The following is an 11,590-nucleotide window of genomic DNA, read 5'->3' on the forward strand; positions in this document are numbered from 1 at the left end:
CTGGAAGGTGAAGTGCCATAAAATTGGGCAGTCAGGATCAGTCAAAGTCTCTCTAGTTTTAAATCATATGAACTGAGATACCTTCCCACTTCTACTTCTGAGAATGTCCTCAAATGCTGCCGTACCTCCCAGATTTATGTGCCAAAAACAAGGGAACATCTTTGCCCAAACAACTTAAAATGCCAGAAATGGCTGTTTGCCATCTGTCACTTAGGACCAGCCACTTGGGTATACTGAGGCATATTAATACCTAATAAGATATCTGATTTGATTATTAAAATACTGGCTGGGAAACTGTTTGATTTAGTGACTTTTTAATAAAGAGAAGACCCTTGGTAGGGAAACCTCCAAGATATCTCATTTGATGAAAATCCAGTGTAAAACTGTAAGGGATCCATAGCTACCCATAATATTAAACTCCTATGACTAATTAAAACAGTAAACAGTGGCCTGTTTTATAAAACTTTATTGACCATACAGTTTTGATCTTTCTTAAAATGGGCCTCAGTTAATCCATAGCTCCAAATGAAAAAATGAAATGGAATTAGCCCTTGGCTGATTGCCATCCTATGTACTTTCACATAGTTGTTCATTTAGTCCTGACAACAACCCCACAAGGTAGCTACTATTACCTGGCATTTGGCAGATGTAGAAACTGGCACTCAGTGAAGAAACTCCCAACAGGAGACAACATCCACACCTCGTTTACCGTGCATCTCCAGAGCCTGGAGGCATGCATAGGTGGCCCTGGGTGCTGAATCCATGTTAACTGCCCACATAGCTAATAAGTACATGTCTAAGGTTTGAATAAAGTCCTAGTTTAACTCCGAGCCTTTCTTTTTCTGAATCAAGGGCTTATAAACTTTTTCTAAAATGTAGGCCATATGATCTCTGTTGTGACTACCTGACTCTACCATTGCAGTGCAAAAGTAGCTCCAGCTAACACGTAGCTGGATAAACTTTTATTTACAAAATCAGGCAGATAGTCTGGAGTTTGCTAACCACTGCAAGATGTCACTAAGATAAGTGAAAAAGACAAAAATATACATCAGTATTTGTTTCATTGTCCAGCTGAGCAAGATTTGAGACAGAACTACCAATGTTGGTACTCTGAGATGTTTTTTGATGTGGTCATGGTTTGATCACTGTGCTTGGGTAATGCAACAGAGAACTTACTACGCATGCCTGGCTTCTCCTAAGCCTTGCTACAAGGAAATAAGACCTTATAGAATAGGCTCCTCAGAGAATCTTCTACCCTCTAATACAAAAATTATCAAAAAACTCTGTCATTCCTCATTTTATAGAATTGTCTCAGCAAATGATGATTCCATACGGTAGCATACACCTGTACAGTAGAAGGCATCAGGGTAGGACCCCAGGAGAGTTATCTAATTCAAGCCATACAATTAAGATGGCTAGCTTCTCTAGCTTAAATGGAGATGACATAAACTTCAAAAAAACTGTACAATTATGAAAAAGTATTCTTTTGAAAATCTGATGTTTCTATAAACATGGAAGTGTGTGAGTCACAATTTACCATCAAGAGATCCTTGGTTAGAGGTTTGGAAAGAACTAGACCCACCCCATCTTTTAAGAAATAATCCCTAGGACAGGCAAGAATCTTGCCCTAGACCCAACAACAACAACAAAACTCAAAGGCACATCAAAAATTAGTAATTTAAAGTCAGAGAACGAAAAAGCCACAGATGCAGCTGCTTCTTAAAAGGAGTGGGCCAGTACCTGGTCTCTCCATGTTTGCAATAGAAGCAACAGAAAGAATAAAGATTTAAACTCTTTCTCACAAAAAAACAACCAAAACAAAACAAAAATCCCAAAACAAAAACAAGCAACTATGTGACTGCTAGAAAAAAACAAAGTGTACGGTGAGGCAAGTTCCCGCAGTTTATTTTTTCTTGTAAGATTTTATTTATTTATTTATTTATTTATTTATTTATTTATTTATTTATTTAAAGAGACAGAGAGAAGTAGAGACATAGCAGAGGAAGAAGCAGGCTCCCTGTGGAAAGCCCGACTCAGGACTAGATCTCAGGACCTCGGGATCACAACCTGAGCCAAAGGCATAGATAGGCTCAACCACTGAGCCACCCAGGGGCCCTTCTGGCAGTTTTTTAAAAGTCAAGGCCAAGGTCTTCCTTATCAATTATTTCTACTTCTTTCTATTCTCTCTCCTTCAAAAGGTTTTGCAAGGATCAAATAAGACACAATGAAAGTGCTAAGTAAACCATTAGGCCATATAAACTATGTAAGTGGCATTATACATTTTATTATCACTATTGTTACTACATCGATCGAGTCAACTCCTGCCATGCTGACAATTAATTTTTGGCACCCAGTCTTTCTGATAAGACCCTAAGCTCCTGGAAGGCAAATGCCCAACTAGCATAATGGAAAGCACTGTTGTTCAGAACACGAACGACACTCAACGACCACCCAAACATCCTTTGGACTGAATTGAAATGGACTCTAGAAAAGAGCAGATGATCAATAAGAAGTTTTTAAATAAATAAATAAATAAATAAATAAATAAATAAATAAACAGTAGTTACCCAACACACATAAGCGCTGATTCTCAGCTGTCTTTTACTTTTTCTCTTCTAGTTCAGTAGGTCAGTACTCTGTAAATGTTCCCTCCCTCCCCCTGTTCTAGCTCCCCACAGCATCAGATGCTGCAATAAAACACACCCTTTACATTACTATTAGTTATAGGCATAAACTGTCCCTGAGAAAATGCTCAACACAGAGACAGCACAATGTGTGTGTGTGTGTGTGTGTGTGTGTGTGTGTGTGTGTACGTGGAAGGGAGATGTGGCAGCCGGGAGGAACTAGTGGTGCCAGAAGAGATGATAGAGACAATAGAGAAGGTAGGGCCGGGATAAAGACGGGAAGATTCCAAAGTCCTTCGGGGAATCTGGAAGAAATCTCCCCTGCAGTTCGGGGCAGTCAGTGAAGGGCTAGCTTCTATTTGACAGTGTGTGAGCTCCTATAATATATTCAGTCATGCGAAGTTTTAAGCCAGCCTGAAGAAAGAGAAACAATTCAGAAAAGCTTTAATTCATAAAAACACAGCTAAAAGCAATCAGATTCCTGTGACAGTTGATAAGCAGGCTTCTCAGGATACAAGCAAGGGAGTACACACTCTCTCAGGCTCCAAGCGGTCCCCTTGCTACTTCTTGTTGATGGAGTCAGCACTCTTTCTTGACTAACGCAGTCTTAAAATATAATAATTTAAAAAACCCAACAACCACCCCCATATTCCTTAATAAGGAATCATTTTTAATTCTTGGGATCTAGCTCACCGCACTAAGGAAATAAAATTAGACATATACCAAAAGCGGTACTGCCATTGATCCTTAGTCTAAGATGGGTAGTAGAACTTCACAGAGGCAGGTTTATATTAAAAACTAAATTTAACTCCATGAAAGTCAACATAGGAGCACAGCCTTAGCCCCTTCAGCATCCACGGGGACTGAGCTGTAATGCTGGAGCATTTTCACTGGACCTTTGACACACAAAGCTGTAACTTTTATTTCTGATGATCTCCTCCACGCCCCCTTTTATTTAAAAAAATGCAAAATACTTTTAGAAGAATGATGAAAAATACAGGAAATGCAAGATCACAAAGGCAAAGTTTTCTAAATGCATGCTACTTGAAATCCTCATACTCTGACCATTTACCCATAGGTAGTAACTTCATGTTGGTCCCCAGAACACATTTAAAAATCCTGTCGTATCAGCCTTCCCTAAAGATGTATTCGTTTAAGAAGACAAAAAGGATGAAGGATCCGTCTTGTTTGCCTTATACCACTTTGTGACACAAACACCGTATTTGTTTATGTTATTCCTCCAGCCTTCCAGGACAGTCATTTCTAAGCCATTACTCTTAAAAATTCCTGATGAGTGTGGTACTACTGTTCGAAAGGACGAGCTGTCCATTCTCCCTTTTTCATTCTCCTGTTTAAAATTACTAATATCCCTCACTGCGGATCAGAAGTGAACTTTCAGAAACCTTTCCACTAATCTTTTTCTTGTAAGTAAAAGATCATTACCCATTACCCTCAGCTACCAAAAGAGCAGCTTCTGCTCTTCGTGTTAAAAGAGCTGCTCGCCCATGACGCTTGACTCAGAAAATTTAGAAGTCTCGCTAAAAAGCTGAGGAGGAAAGCTGCTGGGAACGTTCACAGATACCTGATTTAACAAGGTTCTGTGCAAAGAGCCTGCCTTTAGATTAGCATTACTCAATGTTTATGAGGGTTGTTTGTCAAGCCAAAAATCAGGTGCCTCCTCCCCACAAATTAAAGAGTCAAGTTACAATCCATTATTTCATTTCTGATTGTTTTTCTTTGTAATAAGTGGGAAAGTGGATCCTGGATAAAAGTCTCTCCCGAGCTAAAAGACTCCACATTAAAGGCTTCAATTAGCTATAAATCAGTTGTCTTTCCTACTGGGGGAGAACAAGAGAAAAAGAGAGCGGGGGTAGTTGGAGGAAAAAAGAGAACTGGAAGAGCCTCCAAATTAAATTCCGGGATACCTACTGCATACCTAAAACTCCTTTCCGGGGCTGTGAAGAAAATCCAAACAAAAGTCAAGACTAAAATCAAACCCTCCCAAACGTGAGAGTTTGGTCCTGTCTCCCGGGTAGATCTTGGATCTTAAGAGCTTTCAAGAGAAGCTGAAGAGGTTAGGGACCCTCATAAAACAAAACGTTTACGCTGTGTACTTTCCCTGCTTGTGTCCCAACCCAGCGATGGGTCCCGCATTGGCACTATTGTTATGCAAACAGTGTCTAAATGGCTGTAACCATTAACGACCTCCCATTAAAATGGCCTTCAAAACTTTGTCACACCATCTTAAAAAAAAAAAAAAAAAAAAAAAAGCTAACAGGTACATCAGAGCCATCATAAATTGGGCATTCAGAACAAGAACCATCTTGACTGGTGTCCTAAACCAATGCAAGTCAAATTTGGATATTCGGATCTTTAAAAAAAAAAAAAAAAACTTTCTCTTTTAACCATCAAGCCGGGAACCAAACAATTTCCTTAACGGATCTAGTTTACCTTGTAATCAGCAGGACGGAAAACAACTTTAACCCTATTGTGTGCGCACAGCGCGTGTTTTAGTTAACCGGGAGAAATCTGAGGTAGGAATCAACTGAAAGGATAGAAAATCAAGAGAACTGTTAAGATGAACTCCCAGCAACATGCCTTTCAGTCCCATCCATCTCCCTCCTCTCCCCCCTCCATCATCATCATGCTATAACGTTATCATCACCCTCGTGTGTCTTAATATATTTTTCTCTACGTGAAATTCGTAGGAAGTCAATTCAATTTACACGAAGGCAGCGAATGGCATAGTCTTTTTTTTTTTTTTTTTTTTTTTTAATGTGGTGCAAAAGCAACAACAACAGCAACGACAAATCCTGCTTGGCAAACCCAAGACGTCAGAGTTCGTTCTAAGAAATGCTTTTTTTTTTTTTTTAATTTTTTTTTTTTCCTGCAGTCCGAAGGCGAGCCCCGTTCGTTTTGCACGAATTGAGAGAGTTTCCGAAGCTTCCAGGAGAGCTGCCGCCAGCGCGCGAACGAAACGCGGACCCCGGAGCGGCGGGGCGCCCGCGGCCAGGTCTCCGCGCGCGGCGCAGGGTCGCTCCCTCCGAGGCCCGAGCCCGCAGGCGGAGGGGAAGAGCGGCCCACCTGGCGGCCACCCCGGCTCCCACCTGCAGCGGAGGGTGCAAGAGTCCGACGCCGCGCGCACCCCGAGGGCCCGCTCGGAGGGCGGCGGCGGACGCGGCCTCCTAAGGAGCCGTTGACGGCGACCCCCGGGGCCTCGGGATGCTCCAGCCCCGAGGACGGGGCGTCCCTCCGCCGCGCACGGATGACAGCCTGGAGCCGGCCACGCGCGCGCACCCGCACACACGCACACACACACACACACACACCCTCCGCCCCACCGGCCCCGACCCCGTCACGCCGCCCTCGCCCCCTAACGGACCCTGGACAGGGAGGAAGGTTCTAGAAAGCGCCGGCGGACGGCAGGTCCTCGCGGCCGCCTACCTTGGTGTACTTGATTTCGAGGTTGGGCGTGGGGGACGGCAAGAGGTGCAGGGAGGCCATGAGGGCGGCGGGGTCGGCCTTCACCTCGCCGGGCATCTCGATCTTGCTGGAAGTCATGCTGGCGGGCCCGCGGCGTGGGCGGTGCGGGCGGTGCGCGCGGTCCGCGGGCCGGGGGCGCGCTCGCCTGTATATAGGCAGGTGTCAAGCTGGGGCTTTTCTTATTGGACGTGAGGGCCGAGGCGCGGGGGGCTGGTCCATCCTACCTAGGACGCCCCGGGCGCAGCCCCGATTTACATAAAGCCCGCCGCCCGCGCTGCGCGGCCGGTTCTCGCGGCGCCCACGGTCAAGGGTGCCCGGCGGCCCCCCCCGTCCCCGCCCCGCCCCCGCCCGGCCGCGGGGACAGCCCCCCGCCCCCGCCCCGACGGCCACAGTCGGAACCCGCGGCGCTCCGAGAGCTGCACCCGCCTCGCTCGGCCCGGGCCCGGCGGCGGAGGGGGGAGGGGGTGGGGGCGGGGGCCGCGGGGCGCACCTCGGCCGGTGTCCGGCGCAGGTCGCGGCCCCAGAAGCTCAGCGGGCGGAGGGCGGCTCCTGGGGCGCCGGGCAGGGGCCGGGCAGGGGCCGGGGCGCACCCAGGGCCCCTCCCACCCACCTGCGGTGCCGGACCCCCGGGGTGGGGGCGGGGCGCCCTCCGTTCTCCGCCCTGGGCAGGCGGCCCCGCACCGGAGCCCGGGTGCGCCGCGGCCGCGGGATCCCGCCCGGGGAGTGATGAGTGCGAGTCCCTCGCCCCGCGCTCAAAGCCGAGTGTCCCCGCAAGGCGGCCTTGGCCGGGCTTCTGCCGCCCGGCTGCTGCCCTCTGCCGGCGGGGACCACCCCGGGCGGTCGGGGCTGCGCCCCGGGATGCGGGCGTTGGTCCTCACGCGCTCTCCGGAGTCTTCTTGCATCTTGCTTCTCGGATCCCCCCTTCCAATCCTTCCCTCCTCGCCCCCAAATAATACAAGGATATGCTCGCTTTGCTTTTTTTGTTGTTGTTTCTCACAACAGCTACGATCCCGACAGGCACTGGAGCGGGTTCCTTACTTGAGCTGCTCCTTTGGTGTTGAGCTTCCATATCTATACCCGCCGCCCCCCCCCAACTTAGGTATCGACATAGCTCCAAAAGGCCTTCTTCTAGTCTGTGGGATCCTAGAGGTCAGCATATAGATGTACATCAAGAGCCCAGAGATCCCATCCCAGAATGGGCTTTGGGCTGGGTGGGCCAAATCCGGGCTTCAGGTAAAAAATCTAGACCTTTCTAGATTTCCAGTGTGAGCGTGACAAGGGCCTACTGATTCTTAATCTTGGATGCCGTTTTCAGGGTCCCTCGAACCTCATTTCTTTGGATGTTAAGGGACAGCCAAGAGAGATCTCCCCTCAGGTACTTTCCCTAACTAAAAGTGCCAAACAGTCAGTGCCCGGATGCTAACCAATAGCAGAAATAGACAAAAATATTTCATTTTGGTTTTAGGGCCGTAGAAATAAATTCCAGCCCCTCAGAACCCAAAGTTAACTACCCGAGGCTACCTGAGTGAATTGCCTGAGCTTAGGCAATAGAAAGATCTCAATTCACAGGGGATCACTAGGGTCAAAAATTGTCCTTTAGTAAATCGTATATGTTGGTGAGATACAGATTTTTTTTTTAAAGCCTTGGAGAGAGTCGGAGATACAATGGAGGAATGAAGAAAACGGTCCCAGAGTTAGTTGGGGAGAGAGGGAGAAGATAGAAACAAGGAGGAACCAACCAATGGTGCTCATTCTGCCAACATGTTTTGCAAGGCAGGAGGCTGGAGGCTGGGTTTCAAGCAAGATGAGTAGCCTTTGCCATCACTGAGCTGGAATCCCTTCTCCACAGGGAGATAGGATCACTGACTGTGTCTGTGGGGAAACTTAGAACAGAGCATCACCCATATGATCTGGGGCTCCGCTAAGGAAGAGGCCTGATCTCTGGGAACCACGGCCTTTGAGCTGGGCCTGAAAAGGAGAGGTGAGACACCCCCAGCAGAGGAGAGGAGAGAATAGGCAGTAGAGTCCACAATAGCAAAGGTATATAAACTCAGGGGGAGGGGGTAGGATTAATGTGGCTGGGGGAGCAGCGGATGAGGCTGCCAAGGCAGTTGACTCAGGGTGTAAGGACCTCAGTTCTCGAGACACTGAGATGCCATCAGAAGATTCTGAGGATGAGAAAAAGGGAAATCTGTATAAATTGGACTGATGAATGAATATTGTCAGGAAAGACTCTCACAAACTAGAAACCATTGAGCTATCTTCTTCGCAAAGTACGAGACAGGATGGTTCACCCTTGACCTCACTTCTTGCTTGCTGACTCTGGTTCTAGCACCACGGCTGGAAAATCTCTCCCAGGGAAGTATGATGGAATCACTAGCATTGGTTGCACAGTGATGGGGAACAAATAAAGAGAGTCCCTCTTCTCCAGGCAGGAAAAGGAGGCTCTCTTAGCTTTTTGTCCTAAGCCACTCCAAAAGGTCTAGTATTTTGGTTTTTGGTTTTTGTGTTCTTTGTCCAATTCAAGATGAGAGACAAGATTTTGCAGAAAAGAATAGTGGATTACAATTACTTCTTCAGTGTACATTTTTCTTCATTTCTGTTCATAGGACTTTGCTACTTACTTGTAAGGCTGCCATAACCTCTCTTCTCACATTCTCAGTCTTTGCCTTTTTTCTTTCTTTTACTCTCTTGTTCTTTTACTTTCTCATTTCCTCTGTAGATTTCACCACCATTAAAGAGGCCATCTTCCCCACAACTACCTTCAGATTTGTAGCATTTTAAAAATCACTCTTTTCCGTGATTTGGTTAAGAAACATTTTCCCCCACCCTTATAATGTTTCCTTCTCCCACCCCCTCCCATCTGTAATTATTTATTGTTTAGGATACATCATGTTTATAAAACCCCTTGCACAAGGGAACACAAGCTACAGCATGCTCTATTTCCTTGTGAAAACAATTTATTAGGCCTGATGGAGCCAATATCCTGGAGTTGTAGAGGAGAAAAATAAATTCTTGCCTCATATTTCCTCACCTAAATAATAGAATGCAAAGTTGTAATTTTAAGGCATCCGCTTTATATGAAGTTTGATTTTTTTAAAAAAAAATATGAAACCATAGCAGTCTGGGCTTATTTTTAGTTGGCAGTTATGGGGAAACAAATTGAGAAACATGCTTTAGAAAAATCAATGAAGGAAACTGAACGGAGCACAAAGATTCCTCCTCCCAACCAAGGAACGCTTCTGGTTTTGACAACAACAATGTCCAGCTTGAACTTCAAGCTTCTATGTTCAGGGGCTGTGTCAGCCTCAGGTGGCTCTGCTTAATTGCCTTCCTGTTCCCATTACTAACCATGCTGACAGCCTACCTTTTCTAACAGATACACTCGCATTTTAATTTATCTGCAAAAATAAATCACACGTTATGGCATTTCTCTCTTCCGGGTTAATTGAATCAGTTCCTTAAATGTCTCTAACTCTAGTGATTTAAAAGGAGCACATTGTTTGAAATATTTAAAAAATTAGGGCCCTTGGGTTGTATGCAGAATGATCTCAGTGCTTATTTCAGATATAAGTGTTTCCTAATGATCTCATTCATCTCAAACGGGATATGCTCAGCTACTTCATTTAAAATGTTTCCTGAAAATTCTAACAGGAAAGCTTAATGCGAAGTATATTTATAGAGAGATGGTATTTAATTTATTAACAAAAGCTTGTAAAGAGCGTTGCATGTTTTTATCCAGAAATGCTTAATGAAGTATTTTGGATCCATTCTGAAAACTTCTATAAAACAAATATACTTATATTTTTATTTAACGTGAATAGTAACTTTTTATTTGGGATCTAAACACTCATTTAATTATCCTGTTCCTTCCAACATCTAGAAGAAAAGAGGCTGAGATTGTGGCATTTATTAACTATAAAAATTCTCTATATATTAAGTCCCTCCTACCCCAGTGTGGCCTCTGGTCACTGTATTCCATGAAAAGGGGTATTTATGGTTGCAGGGATTAGATTCCTAATTGGTTATGACTCCAAAAATAATGTTTTGATACAAAACACAGTTCTTTCCTTTTAAAATATATCCTCTACCTTTAGGGAGCCTCGAGAGACTATTTTAAAAGTGGAAACTAGATTTGTCTTTGTTATAAAGCCCAGTTCCACCTCATATATGTTTTAGAGGCATCAATCTAGGGGCAGGGATGAGCTCAGCACTTTATCAATAGTCATACTTAACAGGCACAGGGAGAAATTAAAATCCCAGCTCTACAGCCCTCTCTGCCAGGCCCCAGGAAAAAGGCATTAGCTCCCTCTGCAGTTGATGGCATGTATGTGCAAATGAAGGCGAAATGTCAAAAGGCAATAGTTTGAATTTAGTGTATTTTATCCACCATTGATGAGAAATATATGGAGATGTTACAGTTTTAATTTGAATCAGGCTGGTGGGGGGTGCAACTCAGAATGCAGACCGATTTCAAACTACAGTTAATTTAGGAGGGACTTTCATTAAAAAAGGTTTTGGCTTTTAGGATAGCATAGAAAGTAAAATACTCAGCCACCCCCCCCCCCCCAGTCCTGCTCACACAGTAGTTCAGAACATGTGGTATCCCTGAGCAAATCACATGAGTGTGTCTCAGATTGGAAGCAACTATTTTTATCATGGTGGGTGAGGAAAGGTTACTAAAAAAAAAAGAACTCTTTGGCATGTAACTAAGTTAAGTTTGCTTTTCTGTTTTCCTTTCATGTTCCTTAATTTGCAGTTTTACTTTTACTTTTAAAATGCGTCACATCTACATGTAACTCTTAACTGCTACTCCTTACTTTCGGGCTCTCCCATTCTTAAACATAGCTCTTTCTCCAGGTGCCTCTGCCCTTAGGCAGTCAGTCATCCAAAGGGTCCTTCTCCTTGTGGAATTGTCACATGAACTTTGGTGATATTTGGGACTGGGATCCGTATCCATGTTCACTAGAAAGCGAGGCTAATTGAACAGTCACTGTCTCCCTCTTTTACATGCTAGAATGAGCCACCGAAGATCTTTTCACGGTAGATGTCTTGGCAACAGAAGGGGAATGCCGCTCCTTTCTTCTCAGCAGCACAGTTCAATCTGTGAAAGCCACGGGGCACACATGGGAGACATTCAGAGCCAGAACCCTGACTTCCAAGGTACACCTCCTGCCCCAAATGGCAGAGGCCGATCTCCTGCTTCAGGCATACGTCTTCTCCCTTCCAGGGCATCTGTGACTCCTTGACTACTGGTGCTAAACACAGACTTTGTCCTCCCTCTACCGGTCAGATAGCTCCGAGTGAACAAATATTCCCTGACAGCACCTTACGAGCCAAGCATTGACGTGGAGTCTATGGAGAACAAAATAGGAGTGTGTGGGTTGGCAGGAGCTGCATCTACGAAGCTATTCAAGGGCTGGAAGGGACAGGAAAGAAGTCAGAAGATGCGGTGTACAACGACAGCGAAAGGCAGTGGCAGA

The 11,590-nt window shown here is 45.3% G+C and overlaps 1 protein-coding gene across 1 annotated transcript in view; it reads right to left on the reverse strand.

The window, feature by feature from the left end:
* The window catches only part of ALDH1A2 (aldehyde dehydrogenase 1 family member A2), a 95,826-nt gene extending 89,453 nt beyond the window's left edge, over positions 1-6,373 (reverse strand). The window contains exon 1 of the mRNA XM_077881249.1: positions 6,069-6,373. Coding sequence (XP_077737375.1) covers positions 6,069-6,185 — 117 coding nt within the window. The 5' untranslated portion in view covers positions 6,186-6,373. The remainder of the gene's footprint in view (positions 1-6,068) is intronic.
* Positions 6,374-11,590: the final 5,217 nt, after the last annotated feature.

This window comes from Canis aureus, chromosome 32, assembly GCF_053574225.1.
Source record: "Canis aureus isolate CA01 chromosome 32, VMU_Caureus_v.1.0, whole genome shotgun sequence".
Taxonomy (NCBI): domain Eukaryota; kingdom Metazoa; phylum Chordata; class Mammalia; order Carnivora; family Canidae; genus Canis; species Canis aureus.